This window comes from Oncorhynchus kisutch, linkage group LG18 (genome assembly GCF_002021735.2).
Source record: "Oncorhynchus kisutch isolate 150728-3 linkage group LG18, Okis_V2, whole genome shotgun sequence".
NCBI lineage: Eukaryota > Metazoa > Chordata > Actinopteri > Salmoniformes > Salmonidae > Oncorhynchus > Oncorhynchus kisutch.
The window spans coordinates 13657236-13680523 of record NC_034191.2 but is presented as its reverse complement, the minus strand read 5'-3'; the positions used below and the strand labels follow the sequence as shown (position 1 = coordinate 13680523).

Sequence of the window (23288 nt, the reverse complement as noted above, 5' to 3'; positions counted from 1 at the left end):
GAGAGAGAGAGAGAGGAATAAAGGCCAGACGAGTATTCCTGTAAGTTGTCTCTACAACAGAGCAGAGTTAATCAGTGAGACAGTAGAAGAGATTGAGGCTGTCAAGGGACGAGGGATGCAAAAAATATACTTTTCTTTCAGCTCGTTGACTTTCTGCCCCACAGAGTTGAGCTGCTCCTCCAGTTTAGTCTTCCGACTCTCTGTCTTTCTCAAGTTCCTACACACACACACACACACACACACACAAGCAACACACATGAAATGATGCTTGAGGATCAGGCGTGTGTGAATGCGTACGTGTATATACTCACTCCAGTAGCCCAGCCTGTTCTCTCTCCAGAGGCTGTATCCTCTCCAGGACGTGTGAGTACTGTACGTTGGCCTTCAGCCAGGCTGCCAGTGGAGCAGCCGCAGCACTTGCACGCTTAGCATTCTGACAACAACAAGAACAACACAACACTGGAGTAAGAGGAAGGAGGCTTATTTTAGGAGGCTCAAATGATCTCTTCAGCTCGACCGCTATTAGCTAACCGCTTCTATAAAGGTACATAGGTAGCTGCCTGTAGCTGTAGCGCTAGGTTAATGGTAGTTGCAGTAGTTGTCCATCACATCATATACATCAGTGTTAGTTGTAGAAGTTGGCCCTAACCACTGAAACAGGGTCAAAACAAGTCCCCACCCTATAATGGTTAAGAGTAGGATAATCTGATCCTAGATCTGTGATCAGGTACAACTTCCACCTTGAGTTGTAGCGCTAGACTAACTGACTTGGCAAACTAGCTAGACTAACTGGCTTGGCTAACTAGCTAGACTAACTGACTTGGCTAACTAGCTAGGCTAACTGGCTTGGCTAACTAGCTAGACTAACTGACTTGGCAAACTAGCTAGACTAACTGACTTGGCAAACTAGCTAGACTAACTGACTTGGCAAACTAGCTAGACTAACTGACTTGGCAAACTAGCTAGACTAACTGACTTGGCAAACTAGCTAGACTAACTGACTTGGCAAACTAGCTAGACTAACTGACTTGGCAAACTAGCTAGACTAACTGACTTGGCTAACTAGTTCACCTTGGGGTCGAAGGAGGCCTTGTTTCTGGTCAGTAGCTCCTCCACACTCTGACGGATCTCGTGACTGATGTTCCTCGCCTCAAATGTGGCTATGTCCTCTCTTACCCCCCTCTTAGCCAGGAAACTAGAGAGAGAGAGCGAGAGCGAGAGCGAGAGCGAGAGCGAGAGCGAGAGACAGACAGAGAGAGACAGAGACAGAGAGAGAGAGAGACTCACAAATCTGATAATGGGGCAGCTAATGTTAATTCAAGCCTGAAGTTATTGAAGTAAAACTTCTAACTCTAATTAAGAGCTAACAGTGACAAATCACCCGGTTTATTAGTCATATACATCCTAACACACTCTGTATCACACACACCTAACACTGCTCAGAGCGGCTGCACTCACTCAATTAACACAATCATCAACTGCAGATTAGGTTTTCTCAGACACTTCCTCTAGAATGGCTTGCAGACTAATGAGTGTTACTAATGACTACAACAAGCCATTTAACAGAATAGACTACGGATGGACACACACACACACTGACAGAATACACTACGGATGGACACACACACACACACACACTGACAGAATACACTATGGATGGACACACACACACACACACACTGACAGAATACACTATGGATGGACACACACACACACTGACAGAATACACTACGGATGGACACACACACACTGACAGAATACACTACAGATGGACACACACACACTGACAGAATACACTATGGATGGACACAGACACACACACAGAGAATACACTACGGATGGACACACACACACACACAGAATACACTATGGACACACACAGAATACACTATGGATGGACACCTCCTGACCCCTCCTGACCCCTCCTGTCTCAGCCTCCAGTATTTATGCTGCAGTAGTTTATGTGTCGGGGGGCTAGGGTCAGTTTGTTATATCTGGAGTACTTCTCCTGTCCTATTCAGTGTCCTGTGTGAATATAAGTGTGCGTTCTCTAATTCTCTCTTTCTTTCTCTCTCTCGGAGGACCTGAGCCCTAGGACCATGCCTCAGGACTACCTGGCATGATGACTCCTTGCTGTCCCCAGTCCACCTGGCCGTGCTGCTGCTCCAGTTTCAACTGTTCTGCCTTATTATTATTCGACCATGCTGGTCATTTATGAACATTTGAACATCTTGGCCATGTTCTGTTATAATCTCCACCCGGCACAGCCAGAAGAGGACTGGCCACCCCACATAGCCTGGTTCCTCTCTAGGTTTCTTCCTAGGTTTTGGCCTTTCTAGGGAGTTTTTCCTAGCCACCGTGCTTCTACACCTGCATTGCTTGCTGTTTGGGGTTTTAGGCTGGGTTTCTGTACAGCACTTTGAGATATCAGCTGATGTACGAAGGGCTATATAAATACATTTGATTTGATTTGACACACACAGACAGAATACACTATGGATGGACACACACAGACACAGACAGAATACACTATGGATGGACACACACACAGACAGAATACACTATGGACACACACACAGACAGAATACACTATGGACACACACACAGACAGAATACACTATGGACACACACTGACTGCTGTCTGGTCCTACTAAAAGGTTGACACAGAAGTGAAAAATAATTCCTGTCCCGTCTTGCCAATTTTGCACCTGTACTGTCCTGTTCCCGCAACAGATCTATAAACCCGGAACGTTCCTGTCCCTTCCAGACAACAATCAATCCCGTCCTGTCCCGTGCTCATTTATGCGGACAGAAATATAGTACCAGTCAAAAGTTTGGACACACCTACTCAATCAAGGGTTTTTCTTTATTTTTACTATTTTCTACATTGTAGAATAATAGTGAAGACATCATAACTATGAAATAACACATGGAATCATTTAGTAAACAAACAAGTGTTAAACAAATCAAAATACATTTTATATTTGAGATTCTTCAAAGTAGCCACCCTTTGCCTTGATGACAGCTTTGCATACTCTTGGCATTCTCTCAACCAGCTTCATGAAGTAGTCACCTGGAATGCATTTCAATTAACAGGTGTGCCTTGTTCAAAGTTCATTTGTGGAATTTCTTTACTTCTTAAAGCGTTTGAGCCAATCAATTGTTTGAGCCAATCAGAAGACAGCCCTATTTGGTAAAAGACGAAGTCCATATTATGGCAAGAACAGCTCAAATAAGAAAAGACAAACAACAGTCCATCATTACTTTAAGACATGAAGGTCAGTCTATATGGAAGATTTCAAGAACTTTGAAAGTTTCTTCAAGTGCAGTCACAAAAACCATCAAGCGCTATGATGAAACTGGCTCTCATGAGGACCGCCACAGGAAAGGAAGACCCAGAGTTACCTCTGCTGCAGATGATAAGTTCATTAGTTACCAGCCTCAGAAATTTCAGCCAAATAAATGCGTCACAGAGTTCAAGTAACAGACACATCTCAACATCAGAGGAGACTGTGAATCAGATCTTCATGGTTGAATTGCTGCAAAGAAACCACTACTAAAGGACACCAACAAGAAGAAGAGACTTGCTTGGGCCAAGAAACACGAGCAATGGACATTAGACCAGTGGAAATTTGTCCTTTGGTCTGATGAGTCAAAATTTCAGATTTTTGATTCTGACCAGCGTGTCTTTGTGAGACGCAGAGTAGGTTAAATCTAGCCTTGGTTTCCTGTAGACAGACGAATCTAAGTTTGAAGTGTTCGGTTCACAAAGAAGAACATTTGTGAGATGCAGAAAAAATGAAAAGATGCTGTAGGAGTGCCTGATGCCATCTGTCAAGCATGGTGGAGGCAATGTGATGGTCTGGGGGTGCTTTGGTGGTGGTAAAGTGGGAGATTTGTTCGGGGAGAAGGAAGGCTATCACTCCATTTTGCAACGCTATGCCATATCCTGTGGACAGTGATTAATTGGAGCCAATTTCCTCCTACAACAGGACAATGACCCAAAGCACAGCTCCAAACTATGCAATAACTATTTAGGGAAGAAGCAGTCAGCTGGTATTCTGTCTATAATGGAGTGGCCAGCACAGTCACCGGATCTCAACCCTAACAAATTGACAACTAGAATGCCAAAAGTCTGTGAGGCTGTAATTGATACAGATTCTTTGAAGAAAGAAAAGTTTGAAGGACACAATTATTATTTATAACTTTGTCAACGTCTTGACTATATTTCCTATTCATTTTGCAAGGACATTTCTAAGTGAACCCAAACTTCTTACTACCGTTAAAAGTATGGGTTCACTTAGAAATGTCCTTGTTTTCCATGAAAACATACATGAAATGAGTTGCATATATCTAAAAAAAAAAAAAAATGTATTATCCCAGCCCCCGTCCCTACAGGAGGCCTTTTGCTTTTTTTGGTAGGCCGTCATTGTAAATAAGAATTTGATCTTAACTGACTTGACTAGTTAAATAAAGGTTAAATAAAAAATATAAAAAAGGTGAATGGATGATCTCCGCATTTGTGTTTCCCACCGTGAAGCATGGAGGTGATGGTGTGATGGTGCTTTGCTAGTGACACTGTCTGTGATTCATTTAGAATTCAAGGCACACTTAACCAGCATGGCTACCACAGCATTCTGCAGCGATACGCCATCCCATCTGATTTGCACTTAGTGGTAAGATCATTTGTTTTTTCAACAGGACAACACACCTCCAGGCAGTGTAAGGGCTATTTGACCAAGAAGGAGAGTGATGGAGTGCTGCATCAGATGACCTGGCCTCCACAATCACCCGACCTCAACCCTTGCTCAACCCAATTGAGATGGTTTGGAATGAGTTGGACCGCAGAGTGAAGGAAAAGCAGCCAACAAGTGCTCAGCATATGTGGGAACTCCTTCAAGATTGTTGGGAAAGCATTCCAGGTGAAGTTGTTTGAGAGAATGCCAAGAGCGTGCAAAGCTGTCATCAAGGCAAAGGGTGGCTACATTCCATGTGTGTTATTATTAGACTGTAAACTCTCCTTCCAGACTCACATTAAACATCTACAATCCAAAATTAAATCTACAATTGGCTTCCTATTTTGCAACAAAGTATCCTTTACTCATGCTGCCAAACATACCCTCGTAAAACTGGCCATCCTACCGATCCTCGACTTTGGCGATGTCATTTACAAAATAGCCTCCAACTCTCTACTCAACAAGTTGGATGCAGTCTATCACAGTGCCATCCGTTTGGTCACCAAAGCCCCATATACTACCCACCACTGCGACCTGTATGCTTTCATTGGCTGGCCCTCGCTTCATACTCGTCGCCTAACCCACTGGCTCCAGGTCATCTATAAGTCTTTACTAAGTAAAGCACCACCTTATCTCAGCTCACTGGTCACCATAGCAGCACCCTCCCGTAGCATGCGCTCCAGCAGGTATATTTCACTGGTCATCGCCAAAGCCAACTCCACCTTTCCTTCCAGTTCTCTGCTGCCAATGACTGGAACGAAGTGAAAAAAATCACTGAAGCTGGAGACTCATATCTCCCTCACTAACTTTAAGCATCAGCAGTCAGAGCAGCTTACAGATCATTGCACCTGTACATAGCCCATCTGTAAATAGCCCAACCAACTACCTCATCCCCATATTGTTATTTTTGCTCCTTTGTGCCCCAGTATCTCTACTGGCACATTTATCTTCTGCACATCTATCACTCCAGTGTTAAATTGCTAAACTGTCATTTTTTTTTTTTTTTTCCTTTATTTAACTAGGCAAGTCAGTTAAGAACAAATTCTTATTTTCAATGACTGCCTAGGAACAGTGGGTTAACTGCCTGTTCAGGGGCAGAACGACAGATTTGTACCTTGTCAGCTCGGGGTTTGAACTTGCAACCTTCCGGTTACTAGTCCAACGCTCTAACCACTAGGCTACCCTGCCACTATGGGCCTATTTATTGCCTTACCTCCCTAATCTTAATACATTTGCACACACTGTATACAGATTTTTCTATTATAATTGATTGTACTTTTGTTTATCCCATGTGTAACTGTGTTGTTTGTGTTGCACTGCTTTGCTTTATCTTGGCCAGGTCACAGTTCTAAATGAGAACATGTTCTCAACTGGCCTACCTGGTTAAATAAAGTATATATTAAATATATATATATTTTTTCAATTCATAGTTTTGATGTCTTCACTATTATTCTACAATGTAGAAAATAGTGAAAATAAAGAAAAACCCTTGAATGAGTAGGTGTGTCCAAACTTTTGACTGGTACTGTATGTAGGCTGTTGTGTTTCTTTAGAAATTATTGAAAATAATTGGTGTAACTAACTCTTGCACACGCTTTTTCAGTCCTGCCCAAAAATGTTCTATAGGATTATAGGATTGAGGTCAGAGCTTTGTGATGGCCACTCTAATACTTTGACTTTGTTGTCCTTAAGCCATTTTGCCACAACTTTGGAAGTATACTTGGAGTCATTGTCCATTTGAAAGACCCATTTGCAACCAAGCTTTAACTTTCTGGCTGATGTCTTGATGTTGCTTCAATAGATCCACATAATGTTTCTTCCTCATGATGTCATCTATTTTGTGAAGTGCACCAGTCTAATGCAGCAAAGCACCCCCACAACATGATGCTGCCACCCCCGTGCTTCACGGTTGGGATGGTGTTCTTCGGCTTGTAAGCCTCCCCCTTTTTCCTTCAAACATAACAATGGTCATTATGGCCAAACAGTTCTTTGTTTCATCAGACCAGAGGACATTTCTCCAAAAAGTCTGTTTTTTTATGGCAGTTTTGGAGCGGCTTCTTCCTTGCTGAGCGGCCTTTCAGGTGATGTCATTAAGGGAAACGATTTACTGTGGATATAGATACTTTTGTACCGGTTTCCTCCAGCATCTTCACAAAGTCCTTTGCTGTTGTTCTGGGATTGATTTGCACTTTTCACACATACACTCTCTTTCTCTCTCTCTGTATCACTCTTCTAGTTCTATCTCCCTAAATCTCTCTTTCACTAAATTTCTCTCCCTCTCCTTTCCTCCTTCTCTCCCCATTCCTCCCTACCTCCTTTCTTCCCTCCTCATCTCTCACCTCTTCATGCTGACCCAGGAGGTGTCGAAGATGCCCATGAGTCGCAGCACCCCCTCCAGGATGTCTCTGATAACGTCAGGAGGCATCCTCAGGGAGCGGATCTCTGATAGAGACTCTGGCTTGATGTTCCCCACAGCTCGCTTAGCCTCATCCACCAGGGGCTACAGACAAACACACACACAGATTAAACAAAGATCAGGTGTGTGAATGTGTCTGTGATTTGATGTTCCCTACAGCACACTCTGCCTTATCCAGGTTAAATGTAGGCCAGCTATGCTGTTGGACTATGGACAAAACCTGTGTTTGATTGTGTTGGTCGATCCAGTATCCTCTAAAACGACAGGTAAAACAACAGAGGGGTAAAACAACAGAGGTACAACAACAGAGGTACAACAACAGAGGGGTAAAACAACAGAGGTACAACAACAGAGGTACAACAACAGAGGTAAAACAACAGAGGTACAACAACAGAGGTAAAACAACAGAGGTACAACAACAGAGGTACAACAACAGGGGTACAACAGAGGTACAACAACAGAGGTACAACAGAGGTACAACAACAGAGGTACAACAACACAGAGGTACAACAGAGGTACAACAGAGGTACAACAACAGAGGTACAACAACAGAGGTACAACAACAGAGGTACAACAACAGGTGTAAAACAACAGAGGTACAACAACAGAGGTAAAACAACAGAGGTACAACAACAGGGGTACAACAACAGAGGTAAAACAACAGAGGTACAACAACAGAGGTACAACAACAGGGGTACAACAACAGAGGTACAACAACAGAGGTACAACAACAGAGGGGTAAAACAACAGAGGTAAAACAACAGAGGTACAACAACAGAGGTACAACAACAGAGGTACAACAACAGAGGTACAACAACAGAGGTACAACAACAGAGGGGTAAAACAACAGAGGTAAAACAACAGAGGTAAAACAACAGAGGTACAACAACAGAGAGGTAAGACAACACAGAGGTACAACAACAGAGGTACAACAACACAGAGGTACAACAACAGAGGTACAACAACAGAGAGGTAAGACAACACAGAGGTACAACAACAGAGAGGTAAGACAACACAGAGGTACAACAACAGAGAGGTAAGACAACAGAGGTACAACAACAGAGAGGTAAGACAACACAGAGGTACAACAACACAGAGGTAAGACAAAATAAACAACAGATAATACAGAGATGTGAATGTGGGGACATGTATTGTAAGGATATTCTGGTTGTTTTCACCTGTACTTCTCTCAGCTCGTCGTCTATAATCCCCTTCCTCTCTTCACACTTAGACACCTCCTGAGCAATCTTCCCTTTGATTTTCTCCATCTCAGTCTTCTGGTCACTGGCATTCTGAAACCCAGAACAAAGAGGGGAGGTGAGGAAGTGATGTAGTCCATTCTGGCTCAGGTGAAAGATGAGATAGAGGGAGGGAGACTGATTGGTAATGAAAAGTCATCGGAATCAAAAACAATATCACATTTCTACCACCTCATTCTCTCACCTCATCCTCCCCGTCTCTTCCCATCCCTCCTCCCCTCAACCTCCTAATTTACCCCCATCCCTCCACCTCCTAATTTACCCCATCCCTCCTCCCCTCAACCTCCTAATTTACCCCATCCCTCCTCCCCTCCACCTCCTAATTTACCCCATCCCTCCTCCCCTCAACCTCCTAATTTACCCCATCCCTCCTCCCCTCCACCTCCTAATTTACCCCATCCCTCCTCCCCTCCACCTCCTAATTTACCCCATCCCTCCTCCCCTCCACCTCCTAATTTACCCCATCCCTCCTCCCCTCCACCTCCTAATTTACCCCATCCCTCCTCCCTGCCTCCTGTCTGCAGATACATGGGAGAGTTGTTTCTGCCCACAAGGACGCATCTGCCTCCAAATTACACACCCCAAACTCACACCCCTCATTCACTGAAAGGTCAATTACAGTACCAGTCAAAAGTTTGGATACACCAACTCATTCAAGGGTTTATCTTTATTTTTACTATTTTATACATTGTAGAACTATAGTGATGACATCAAAACTATGAAATAACACATATGGAATCATGCAGTAACCAAAAAAGTGTAAACCAATCAAAATATATTTAAATTTGAGATTCTTCAAAATAGCCACCCTTTGCCTTGATGACAGCTTTGCAAACTCTTGGCATTCTCTCAACCAGCTTCATGAGGTAGTCACATGGAATGCATTTCAATTAACACGCGTGCCTTGTTAAAAGTTCATTTGTGGAATTGAATTCCTTCTTAATGCATTTGAGCCAATCAGTTGTGACAAGGCAGGGTTTCTTCAAGTGCAGTCGCGCTATTATGAAACTGGCTCTCATGAGGACCCTCACAGGAAAGGAAGACCCAGAGTTCCCTCTGCTGCAGAGGATAAGTTCATTAGAGTTACCAGACATAGAAATTGCAGCCAAATAAAAGCTTCACAGAGTTCAAGTAACAGACACATCAACATCAACTGTTCAGAGGAGACTGCGTGAATCAGGCCTTTATGGTCGAATTGCTGCAAAGAAACCACTACTAAAGGACACCAATAAAAAGAAGAGACTTGCTTGGCCCAAGAAACACGAGCAATGGACAATGCTCTGAGATTTTTGGTTCCAAACGCCGTGTCTCAGTGAGAGACAGAGTAGGTGAACGGATGATCTCCACATGTGTGGTTCCCACCGTGAAGCATGGAGGTGGTGGTGCTTTGCTGGTGACACTGTCAGTGATTTATTTATAATTCAAGGCACACTTAACCAGCAAGAGTGTGCAAATATGTCATAAAGGAAAATGATGGCTACTTTAAAGAATCTCAAATATAAAATATATTTTGATTTGTTTAACACTTTTTTGGTTACAGCATGATTCCATATGTGTTATTTCATAGATTTGATGTCTTCACTACTGGTCGAACCGAAAGGTTGCAAGTTCGAATCCCCGAGCTGACAAGGTACAAATCTGTCGTTCTGCCCCTGAACAGGCAGTTAACCCACTGTTCCTAGGCCATCATTGAAAATAAGAATTTTGTTCTTAACTGACTTGCCTAGTTAAATAAAGGTAAAATAAATAAATAAATAAATAAAAATTATTCTACAATGTAGAAAATAGTAAAAATAAAGAAAAACCCTTGAATGAGTAGGTGTCCAAACTTTTGACTGGTACTGAATGCGCTCCCTCTCTCTCTCATTCCCTCCATCTCTGTGACTGAAGAGAAAGATGGTGAGATATCTTCACTAATGAACAGAGCTTTCCCCAATACATCAACCCATCAGGGAGAAGAGGAAAGTGGAAGAAACAGAAAACATTAGCTATGAAGAATGAGGACACACTCACTCAAGCTATGCGGTAGAGCGTAGCAGGTAGAGAGAAGGGCAAAGACACAGAGAAAGTTTGGATGAAAAGTTGGTGCAAAACCTTAGCCTGAAGGAGATGGAAGTCCCTGTGGGGACCCCTGTCCCAGTATATCACTGCCACATCACAAGCCAGATAACACACAAACACATTACAAACACACACACACATTACAAACACACACACACTACAAATACACACACACTACAAATACACACACATCTCTGGGATCTGAGGCTGGCGGGCCATGCACGGTGGGCTTATGAATAATCAGGGTGAATTATGGGAGGAAAAATGAATAGCTTTCCGAGACAGAGAAGAGTGAGACAGAGAGACAGAGAAAGACAAACAGAGAAAGAAGCTGTTATTAGAATCTGCTCAGCAGTTGTCACGGAAACGGCTTGGCGAATCGGACAGACCAGGCCTGTCCCCGGAGGCTAAAAGAGTTGTCAAAGAGACTCGTCACACACACCTACGCACAAAGACAGCTCATGCTCAGAGAAACAACTATACACAAATGTACAGGCACACTCCAATGCGTGCGCACACACACACACACACACACACACACACACACACACACACACCTGCATAGAGGTGGTGATCTCCTGCAGGGCTGAGTCTGCCTCCTGCTGTTTGGTCCTCAGCAGAGTGCTCTGCTCAGCGGCCCGCCTCTTCAGCTCATCCACCAATGCCTTCGCTTCGTTCAGCTTAGACACGCCCGCCTGGGGGGGAAAGCCAACCACATCAGATGTCACAATTAGTTCTCATGATAGACTATATGTTCATTCAGCAGAGTGTTTCATCCTAAACAAGACAGTTAACACATACATCTGCATATGCACTGCTTGCTGCAGGGAGTTTGTGTGTGAGCATTACTGTTAGTGAATGCTAAGTATGTGTATATGGTGTGTATATAGTGTGTGTGTGTATATGGTGTGTGTTTAGTGTGTGTACACCACCATTCAAAAGTTTGGGTTCACTTAGAAATGTCCTTGTTTTCCATGAAAACATACATGAAATTAGTTGTAAAATGAATAGGAAATATAGTCAAGACGTTATAAATAACTTAAAAAGAAGTAATGTTTTATTGATTTCGTTAAAGAATCCTCCATTTGCAGCAATTACAGCCTTGCAGACCTTCAGCATTCTAGTTGTCAATTTGTTGAGGTAATCTGAAGAGATTTCACCCCATGCTTCCTGAAGCACCTCCCACAAGTTGGATTGTCTTGATGGGCACTTCTTACGTACCATACGGTCAAGCTGCTCCCACAACAGCTCAATAGGGTTGTGATCTGGTGAGATCTGTGCTGGCCACTCCATTATAGACAGAATACCAGCTGACTGCTTCTTCCCTAAATAGTTCTTGCATAGTTTCGAGCTGTGCTTTGGGTCATTGTCCTGTTGTAGGAGGAAATTGGCTCCAATGAATCACTGTCCACAGGATATGGCATAGCGTTGCAAAATGGAGTGATAGCCTTCCTTCTCAAGATCCCTTTTACCCTGAACAAATCTCCCACTTTACCACCACCAAAGCACCCCAGACCATCACATTGCCTCCACCATGCTTGACAGATGGCATCAGGCACTCCTCCAGCATCTTTTCATTTTTTCTGGTATACTGGTATACTTTCCAATTTATGCTATTTCTATTCCTGCCAGTTTTGATCCTTTATATTGGGCAGACAGACCAGTTCCCTACCTCCCCCAGCTGCCACCTGCCTCCTCCAGTTTCGATCCTTTATATTGGGCAGACAGACCAGTTCCCTACCTCCCCCAGCTGCCACCTGCCTCCTCCAGTTTTGATCTTTTATATTGGGCAGACAGACCATGTTCCCTACCTCCCCCAGCTGCCACCTGCCTCCTCCAGTTTTGATCCTTTGTATTGGGCAGACAGACCAGTTCCCTACCTCCCCCAGCTGCCACCTGCCTCCTCCAGTTTTGATCCTTTGTATTGGGCAGACAGACCATGTTCCCTACCTCCCCCAGCTGCCACCTGCCTCCTCCAGTTTTGATCCTTTGTATTGGGCAGACAGACCAGTTCCCTACCTCCCTATAGTGTGTGTATTTAGTGTGTGTGTATAGTGTGTGTATATGTTGTGTGTGTATATAGTGTGTGTATAGTGTATATAGTGTGTGTATATAGTGTGTGTATATAGTGTGTGTATATAGTGTGTGTATATAGTGTGTGTATATGGTGTGTGTATATGGTGTGTGTATATGGTGTGTGTATATAGTGTGTGTATATGGTGTGTGTATATGGTGTGTGTATATAGTGTGTGTATATAGTGTGTGTATATGGTGTGTGTATATAGTGTGTGTATATAGTGTGTGTATATAGTGTGTGTATATGGTGTGTGTATATGGTGTGTGTATATAGTGTTTATTACAAAACACACAAGGAAGGGGTAACATTAAAGTATTAGAACATCAAGGACAAACAATACAGCATCAAGACACTATCAAACATGTGTCAGTCTTTCCACAACAGAGCCATCCTTATGTGTGAGGGTGCGTGTCATAGTTTCCTTTTTCATGATCACAATCTTGTAAAGCCCGAACCCTCCATGTTCCCCAATAGCTGCCCCTCAACCATTCGAGACCCCTCCCACAGACCCCTCAACCATTCGAGACCCCTCCCACAGACCCCTCCCCATTCGAGACCCCTCCCACACTTGTCTCCAATTCCACATCCCAACCCTCAGCTTCCTTCAGCCCATCCCATCTATCTCTGCTGGCCACCCACTTCCGTGTTTCTACGCAACACATATCTTTCACCTTTGCTATGATGTTTAACGTACAATTTCAATCTAATCTAATAGAATCTACAGATTGCGTGTTGAAGATAAATACATTTACTAAGAGTATTGGTATATTAGTAATTGACTGACCCGGTCTCTCCAGATCTCCTAACATTACTATTTCTAGGGTCAATTTTAGATCAGTGTTATGCATTTTCAGCCATTCCTGAACCTGAGACCAGAAACAGGCAACCTGAGGGCAACACCAAAACAAATGGTCTATTGATTCTGTATCCTCACAACAAATACTGCAGAGCTTCAATGATTTTATGCCCCAAATATTCAACGTTTTGTTGGTGGCAAGAATTCAATATAATAATTTTAGCTGAAAAGTAGGAAGTCTTGAATCTTGCGTTGTTTTATATATCAACTCATACACCCTGTACCATGGAATCGGTACAGCAAAAATCTCTTCCCAACTATTTTGCAATCGGTATGGCACAGTTGTCCTCATCCTGGTCCTCAAATGAAACTGGTATACTTTCCAATTTATGCTATTTCTATTCCTGCCAGTTTTGATCCTTTATATTGGGCAGACAGACCAGTTCCCTACCTCCCCCAGCTGCCACCTGCCTCCTCCAGTTTCGATCCTTTATATTGGGCAGACAGACCAGTTCCCTACCTCCCCCAGCTGCCACCTGCCTCCTCCAGTTTTGATCTTTTATATTGGGCAGACAGACCATGTTCCCTACCTCCCCCAGCTGCCACCTGCCTCCTCCAGTTTTGATCCTTTGTATTGGGCAGACAGACCAGTTCCCTACCTCCCCCAGCTGCCACCTGCCTCCTCCAGTTTTGATCCTTTGTATTGGGCAGACAGACCATGTTCCCTACCTCCCCCAGCTGCCACCTGCCTCCTCCAGTTTTGATCCTTTGTATTGGGCAGACAGACCAGTTCCCTACCTCCCTATAGTGTGTGTATTTAGTGTGTGTGTATAGTGTGTGTATATGTTGTGTGTGTATATAGTGTGTGTATAGTGTTTGTAAATGTTGTGTGTATATAGTGTGTGTATATAGTGTGTGTATATAGTGTGTGTATATAGTGTGTGTATATGGTGTGTGTATATGGTGTGTGTATATGGTGTGTGTATATAGTGTGTGTATATGGTGTGTGTATATGGTGTGTGTATATAGTGTGTGTATATAGTGTGTGTATATGGTGTGTGTATATAGTGTGTGTATATAGTGTGTGTATATAGTGTGTGTATATGGTGTGTGTATATGGTGTGTGTATATAGTGTTTATTACAAAACACACAAGGAAGGGGTAACATTAAAGTATTAGAACATCAAGGACAAACAATACAGCATCAAGACACTATCAAACATGTGTCAGTCTTTCCACAACAGAGCCATCCTTATGTGTGAGGGTGCGTGTCATAGTTTCCTTTTTCATGATCACAATCTTGTAAAGCCCGAACCCTCCATGTTCCCCAATAGCTGCCCCTCAACCATTCGAGACCCCTCCCACAGACCCCTCAACCATTCGAGACCCCTCCCACAGACCCCTCCCCATTCGAGACCCCTCCCACACTTGTCTCCAATTCCACATCCCAACCCTCAGCTTCCTTCAGCCCATCCCATCTATCTCTGCTGGCCACCCACTTCCGTGTTTCTACGCAACACATATCTTTCACCTTTGCTATGATGTTTAACGTACAATTTCAATCTAATCTAATAGAATCTACAGATTGCGTGTTGAAGATAAATACATTTACTAAGAGTATTGGTATATTAGTAATTGACTGACCCGGTCTCTCCAGATCTCCTAACATTACTATTTCTAGGGTCAATTTTAGATCAGTGTTATGCATTTTCAGCCATTCCTGAACCTGAGACCAGAAACAGGCAACCTGAGGGCAACACCAAAACAAATGGTCTATTGATTCTGTATCCTCACAACAAATACTGCAGAGCTTCAATGATTTTATGCCCCAAATATTCAACGTTTTGTTGGTGGCAAGAATTCAATATAATAATTTTAGCTGAAAAGTAGGAAGTCTTGAATCTTGCGTTGTTTTATATATCAACTCATACACACCCTGTACCATGGAATCGGTACATCAAAAATCTCTTCCCAACTATTTTGCAATCGGTATGGCACAGTTGTCCTCATCCTGGTCCTCAAATGAAACTGGTATACTTTCCAATTTATGCTATTTCTATTCCTGCCAGTTTTGATCCTTTATATTGGGCAGACAGACCAGTTCCCTACCTCCCCCAGCTGCCACCTGCCTCCTCCAGTTTCGATCCTTTATATTGGGCAGACAGACCAGTTCCCTACCTCCCCCAGCTGCCACCTACCTCCTCCAGTTTTGATCTTTTATATTGGGCAGACAGACCAGTTCCCTACCTCCCCCAGCTGCCACCTGCCTCCTCCAGTTTTGATCCTTTATATTGGGCAGACAGACCATGTTCCCTACCTCCCCCAGCTGCCACCTGCCTCCTCCAGTTCTGATCCTTTGTATTGGGCAGACAGACCAGTTCCCTACCTCCCCCAAATGCCACCTGCCTCCTCCAGTTTTGGGGCAATGCTGTAATCAATTGGTTGTACTCTTTGATTGAGCAGACCTTCCTGTACAATTCTGATAACTCCATGAAGGACATACCATTCCAATTTACAATATCATTTAAGAACAAAATTCCCTTTTCAAACATCTTTCCCATAAATACAGGTATTTTATCAACCAGCACATTTGAGTTCAACCATAATATTTAATGTAATATTGGTTCTATCTTTTCAAGGAGATGAAATTGAAATTGTAGCCAGCTCTGCAATGCTTGTTTGAAAAAAGTATCATTTTCAATGAATCGAAAATGAGACATGGCAATCTGCACAAAGGCAAAAAGGCCATTTTTAAACAATGGATGAGCTTTTCTTAGTAATCTACTTGAAAACCATTTAGGGTTCAAATAAAATGTATGAATGAATGAAGCTTTTAGAGAGAGCTCTAGTGCTTTTATATGTAATAATCTCCACCCACCCAGTTCATATTCATTATATAGATAGGCTCGTTTTATTTTGTCTGGATTAGCGTCCCAGATAAAGCTAAATATTATTTGCTCATATGATTAGAAAAAAACGAATCATCAGGAGTAGGTAGCGCCATAAGTAAGTGACTAAACTGAGATATGAATAAGGAGTTAATCCGGGCAATTTTTCTATAAATAGACAGGTATTTACCTCTCCATGGTTGCAGGATCTTGTCTATTTTTACAAGTTTTCTATTGAAATTCATTGTGGAGAGCTTATTTATATCTTGTGATATGAATACAGAGTATCTACTCACCATCAGCCCATTTTATAGGTAAACTGCAGGGTCATGTAAAAGTTAGATTTTTTAAGGATCCAATACGTAATATTGTACACTTATCATAATTAGGTTTTAGTCCAGAGAGTACAGAAAAGTTATCTAGATCTTCAACGAGACATTGCAGGGATCTAGCTTGTGGACTCAACATAAAACTTGAGTCATCGGCACACATGGACACCTCTGTTTTTAAGCCTTGGATTTCTAATCCTCTAATGTTGTTATTGGATCTGATTTTAATAGCTAGCATGGCCATAATGAATAGATATGGTGACAGCGGACACCCTTGTTTAACCTCTCTAGGCTATGGAGGTGGTATTTTTACGTCCGGATGAAAAGCGTGCCCAAAGTAAACTGCCTGCTACTCAGGCCCAGAAGCGTGGATATGCATAGTATTAGTATATTTGGATTTGGATAGAAAACACTCTCAAGTTTCTAAAACTGTTTGAATGATGTCTGAGTATAACAGAACTTATTTGGCAGGCAAAACCCCAAGGACAAACATCCAAGATTTTTTTTTTTTTTTAGGTCACTCTCTTTTCAATGGGATTTCTATAGGGATCTAAGGCACTTGCTTGCAGTTCCTATCGCGTCCACTGGATGTCAACAGTCTTTAAATATTGGTTGATGTTTTTCCATTGAGAAATGAAGAAGTAGGGCCGTTCAGAATGAGGGTTGAGTCTAGTGTAGTTTGTTAGGAGCGTGCAACCTGAAAGCTCGCTCCACTTGGTTTTTATCCGCTATTGAACTCAGTTTATCCAGTCTTAAATTTGATTGATTATTTACGTTAAAAAATACCTAAAGTTGTTTGAAATGTTTGGACAAAGATTACAGGTAACTTATTAGATATTTTGTTGTTGCGCGAGTTGGAAGCGGTGTTTTTCTGGATCAGACGCACCAAATAAATGGACATTTTGGATATATAACGACGGAATGAATCGAACAAAAGGACCATTTGTGATGTTTATGGGACATATTAGAGTGCCAACAGAAGAAGCTCGTCAAAGGTAAGGCATGATATATCGTTATTTCTGAGTTTTGTGTCGTGCCTGGCGGGATAAAATATGATTGTCTGTGTTTGATGGGGTACTGTCCTCAGATAATAGCAAGATTTGCTTTCGCTGTAAATCTGACACGGTGGTTGGATTAACAAGAAGTAAGGCTTTAATTTGGTGTATTATACTTGTGATTGTATGCTAGTTAAATATTTTAAAATAATTTAATTTGGCGCTCTGCCATTTCACCGGATGTGGTCAAATCGAACCCGTTAACGGGATTTGATCCCTAATAGTTAACTCCTCTTGACAATTCAAGAGCCGTTATTTACTCTTTTACACCTGGGTTTGCTATACATTATTTTTATCCATTTTATAAGAGAATTACTGAAATTGAAAAAAAACAGGCATTTATAAATAAAATCTTTACTTTATCAAATGCCTTTTCAAAATCCGCTATAAATGGCATTCCTGGCTTCTTACATGTTTCATGAGGTTCTATTATTTCTAGTAGTTGTCGTATATTATCTCCAATGTATCGTCCATGTAAAGAACCTGTCTGATCAGGATGAACAATACCTGGTAAAAACCCTTATAATTCTGAGTGCTATGCATTTTGCTAGTATTTTTGCATCACAACATTGAAGTGTAAGGGGACTCCAATTTTTTTTAGATAGACTGGGTCTTTATATTTGCCATCTGGGTCTTGTTTTAATAATAGAGATATCAGACCTTCCTGCTGAGTACCTGACAGACTACCATTTCTATAGGAGTAGTTAAAACAATGGAGCTTTTAGTATATCAAAAAACACTTTTCCACATTCCATCCCGTCTGCTTTATTTTTGTAATAGATTACATTAGATGGTTCTTGAATAAGTTCCTCCAGTTCGTTTTGTTTTTCCTCTAACTTATGTTGTATCTCTGTAGTATCGTTTTTATTGCTCTCTACCTGTACTGTTAGGTCATGGATTTCCCTTGGTAGTCTGGTTTCTTTAGACAGAAACTGCTTTTTTATTATTGATGAATATTGTGTATATGGTGTGTGTGTATATATGGTGTATGTATATGGTGTGTGTGTATATGGTGTATGTGTATGGTGTGTATATGGTGTGTGTATGGTGTGTGTATATGGTGTGTGTATATGGTGTGTGTGTATGGTGTGTGTATATGGTGTGTGTATATGGTGTGTGTATGGTGTGTGTATATGGTGTGTGTATATGGTGTGTGTGTATGGTGTGTGTATATGTGTGTGTATATGGTGTATGTATATGGTGTGTGTATATGGTGTGTGTATATGGTGTGTGTGTATATGGTGTGTGTATATGGTGTGTGTGTATATGGTGTGTGTGTGTATATAGTGTGTGTGTGTATATATGGTGGTGTATATGGTGTGTGTATATGGTGTGTGTGTGGTATATAGTGTGTGTATATGGTGTGTGTGTATATGGTGTGTGTGTGTATATAGTGTGTGTGTGTATAGATAGGTGTGTATATGGTGTGTGTGTGTATATAGTGTGTGTGTGTATATAGTGTGTGTATATGGTGTGTGTATATGTGTGTGTATATGGTGTGTGTGTGTATATAGTGTGTGTGTATATAGTGTGTGTGTGTATATAGTGTGTGTATATGGTGTGTGTATATGGTGTGTGTGTGTATATGGTGTGTGTGTATATGGTGTGTGTTGTGTATATAGTGTGTGTGTGTATATAGTGTGTGTGTGTATATAGTGTGTGTATATGGTGTGTGTATATGGTGTGTGTATATGGTGTGTGTATATGGTGTGTGTGTGTATATGGTGTGTGTGTGTATATGGTGTGTGTGTGTATATAGTGTGTGTGGTGTATATAGTGTGTGTGTGTATATAGTGTGTGTATATGGTGTGTGTATATGGTGTGTGTATATGGTGTGTGTATATGGTGTGTGTATATGTAGTGTGTGTGTATATGGTGTGTGTGTATATGGTGTGTGTGTGTATATAGTGTGTGTGTGTATATAGTGTGTGTGTGTATATAGTGTGTGTATATGGTGTGTGTATATGGTGTGTGTATATGGTGTGTGGTATATGGTGTGTGTATATGGTGTGTGTGTGTATATGGTGTGTGTGTGTATATAGTGTGTGTGTGTATATAGTGTGTGTGTGTATATAGTGTGTGTATGGTGTGTGTATATGGTGTGTGTATATGGTGTGTGTATATGGTGTGTGTGTGTATATGGTGTGTGTGTGTATATAGTGTGTGTATATGGTGTGTGGTATATGGTGTGTGTGTATGGTGTGTGTATATGGTGTGTGTATATGGTGTGTGTATGGTGTGTGTATATGGTGTGTGTATATGGTGTGTGTGTATGGTGTGTGTATATGGTGTGTGTATATGGTGTGTGTATGGTGTGTGTATATGGTGTGTGTATATGGTGTGTGTGTATGGTGTGTGTATATGGTGTGTGTATATGGTGTATGTATATGGTGTGGGTATATGGTGTGTGTATATGGTGTGTGTGGTATATGGTGTGTGTATATGGTGTGTGTTATATGGTGTGTTGTGTGTATATAGTGTGTGTGTGTATATAGTGTGTGTATATGGTGTGTGTATATGGTGTGTGTGTGTATATAGTGTGTGTATATGGTGTGTGTGTATATGGTGTTGTGTGTGTGTATATAGTGTGTGTGTGTATATAGTGTGTGTATATGGTGTGTGTGTGTATATAGTGTGTGTGTGTATATAGTGTGTGTATATGGTGTGTGATATGGTGTGTGTATATGGTGTGTGTGTGTATATAGTGTGTGTGTATATAGTGTGTGTGTGTATATAGTGTGTGTATATGGTGTGTGTATATGTGTGTGTGTGTATATGGTGTGTGTGTATATGGTGTGTGTGTGTATATAGTGTGTGTGGTGTATATAGTGTGTGTGTGTATATAGTGTGTGGTATATGGTGTGTGTATATGGTGTGTGTATATGGTGTGTGTATATGGTGTGTGTGTGTATATGGTGTGTGTGTGTATATGGTGTGTGTGTGTATATAGTGTGTGTGTGTATATAGTGTGTGTGTGTAATAGTGTGTGTATATGGTGTGTGTATATGGTGTGTGTATATGGGTGTGTGTATATGGTGTGGTGTATATGGTGTGTGTGTGTATATGGTGTTGTGTGTGTATATGGTGTGTGTGTGTATATAGTGTGTGTGTGTATAATAGTGATGGTGTGGTGTATATAGTGTGGTGTATAGTGGTGTGTTGTATATGGGTGTGTGTATATGGTGTGTGTATATTGTGTGTGTGTGTATATGGTGTGTGTGTGTATATAGTGTGTGTGTGTATATAGTGTGTGTGTGTATATAGTGTGTGTATATGGTGTGTGTATATGGTGTGTGTATATGGTGTGTGTATATGGTGTGTGGTGTGTATATGGTGTGTGTGTGTATATAGTGTGTGTGTGTATATAGTGTGTGTGTGTATATGTGTGTGTATATGGTGTGTGTATATGGTGTGTGTATATGGTGTGTGTATATGGTGTGTGTATATGGTGTGTGTAATATGGTGTGTATGTGTATATGGTGTGTTGTATATGGTGTGTGTGTGTATATGGTGTGTGTGTGTATATAGTGTGTGTATATGGTGTGTGTATATGGTGTGTGTATATGGTGTGTGTATATGGTGTGTGTATATGGTGTGTGTATATGGTGTGTATGTGTATATGGTGTGTGTATATGGTGTGTATGTGTATATGGTGTGTGTGTATATGGTGTGTGTATATGGTGTGTATGTGTATATGGTGTGTGTGTATATGGTGTGTGTGTGTGTATATGGTGTGTGTGTATATGGTGTGTGTGTGTATATGGTGTGTGTATATGGTGTGTATGTGTATATGGTGTGTGTGTATATGGTGTGTGTATATGGTGTGTGTATATGGTGTGTATGTGTATATGGTGTGTGTGTATATGGTGTGTGTGTGTGTATATGGTGTGTGTGTATATGGTGTGTGTGTATATGGTGTGTGTGTGTATATGGTGTGTGTATATGGTGTGTGTATATGGTGTGTATGTGTATATGGTGTGTGTGTATATGGTGTGTGTGTGTGTATATGGTGTGTGTGTATATGGTGTGTGTGTATATGGTGTGTGTGTATATGGTGTGTGTGTGTGTATATGGTGTGTGTGTATATGGTGTGTGTGTATATGGTGTGTGTGTGTATATGGTGTGTGTGTATATGGTGTGTGTGTATATGGTGTGTGTGTATATGGTGTGTGTATATGGTGTGTGTGTGTATATGGTGTGTGTGTGTGTATATGGTGTGTGTATATGGTGTGTGTGTATATGGTGTGTGTGTGTGTATATGGTGTGTGTGTGTGTATATGGTGTGTGTATATGGTGTGTGTGTATATGGTGTGTGTGTGTGTATATGGTGTGTGTGTGTGTATATGGTGTGTGTGTGTGTATATGGTGTGTGTATATGGTGTGTGTATATGGTGTGTGTGTGTATATGGTGTGTGTGTGTGTATATGGTGTGTGTATATGGTGTGTGTGTATATGGTGTGTGTGTGTGTATATGGTGTGTGTGTGTGTATATGGTGTGTGTGTGTATATGGTGTGTATATATATGGTGTGTGTGTGTGTATATGGTGTGTGTATATGGTGTGTGTGTGTGTATATGGTGTGTGTATGTATATGGTGTGTGTATGTATATGGTGTGTGTATGTGTATATGGTGTGTGTATGTGTATATGGTGTGTGTGTGTATATGGTGTGTGTGTGTATATGGTGTGTATATATATGGTGTGTGTGTGTGTATATGGTGTGTGTATGTATATGGTGTGTGTATGTATATGGTGTGTGTATGTGTATATGGTGTGTGTATGTGTATATGGTGTGTGTGTGTATATGGTGTGTGTGTGTATATGGTGTATGTATATGGTGTGTGTGTGTATATGGTGTGTGTATGTGTATATGGTGTGTGTGTGTGTATATGGTGTGTGTGTGTGTATATGGTGTGTGTGTGTATATGGTGTGTGTATGTGTATATGGTGTGTGTGTGTATATGGTGTGTGTGTGTATATGGTGTGTGTGTGTATATGGTGTGTGTGTGTGTATATGGTGTGTGTATATGGTGTGTGTATATGGTGTGTGTGTGTATATGGTGTGTGTGTGTGTATATGGTGTGTGTATATGGTGTGTGTATATGGTGTGTGTGTGTATATGGTGTGTGTGTGTGTATGGTGTGTGTATATGGTGTGTGTGTGTATATGGTGTGTGTGTGTGTATATGGTGTGTGTATATGGTGTGTATATATATGGTGTGTGTGTGTATATGGTGTGTGTGTGTATATGGTGTGTGTATATGGTGTGTGTGTGTATATGGTGTGTGTGTGTATATGGTGTGTGTGTATATGGTGTGTGTGTGTGTATGGTGTGTGTATATGGTGTGTGTATATGGTGTGTGTGTGTATATGGTGTGTGTGTGTATATGGTGTGTGTGTGTGTATATGGTGTGTGTATGTGTATATGGTGTGTGTGTGTATATGGTGTGTGTGTGTATATGGTGTGTGTATATGGTGTGTGTGTGTATATGGTGTGTGTATATGGTGTGTGTGTGTATATGGTGTGTGTGTGTATATGGTGTGTGTGTGTATATGGTGTGTATGTGTATATGGTGTGTGTGTGTATATGGTGTGTGTGTGTATATGGTGTGTGTATGTGTATATGGTGTGTGTGTGTATATGGTGTGTGTGTGTATATGGTGTGTGTGTATAT

The 23288-nt window shown here is 41.5% G+C and overlaps 1 protein-coding gene across 1 annotated transcript in view; it reads right to left on the bottom strand.

The window, feature by feature from the left end:
- The window catches only part of dync2h1 (dynein cytoplasmic 2 heavy chain 1), a 271861-nt gene that overhangs the window by 177303 nt on the left and 71270 nt on the right, over window positions 1–23288 (bottom strand). The window contains 6 exon segments of the mRNA XM_031795429.1: window positions 131–217; window positions 312–433; window positions 1072–1195; window positions 7076–7236; window positions 8331–8444; window positions 11030–11167. Coding sequence (XP_031651289.1) covers window positions 131–217; window positions 312–433; window positions 1072–1195; window positions 7076–7236; window positions 8331–8444; window positions 11030–11167 — 746 coding nt within the window.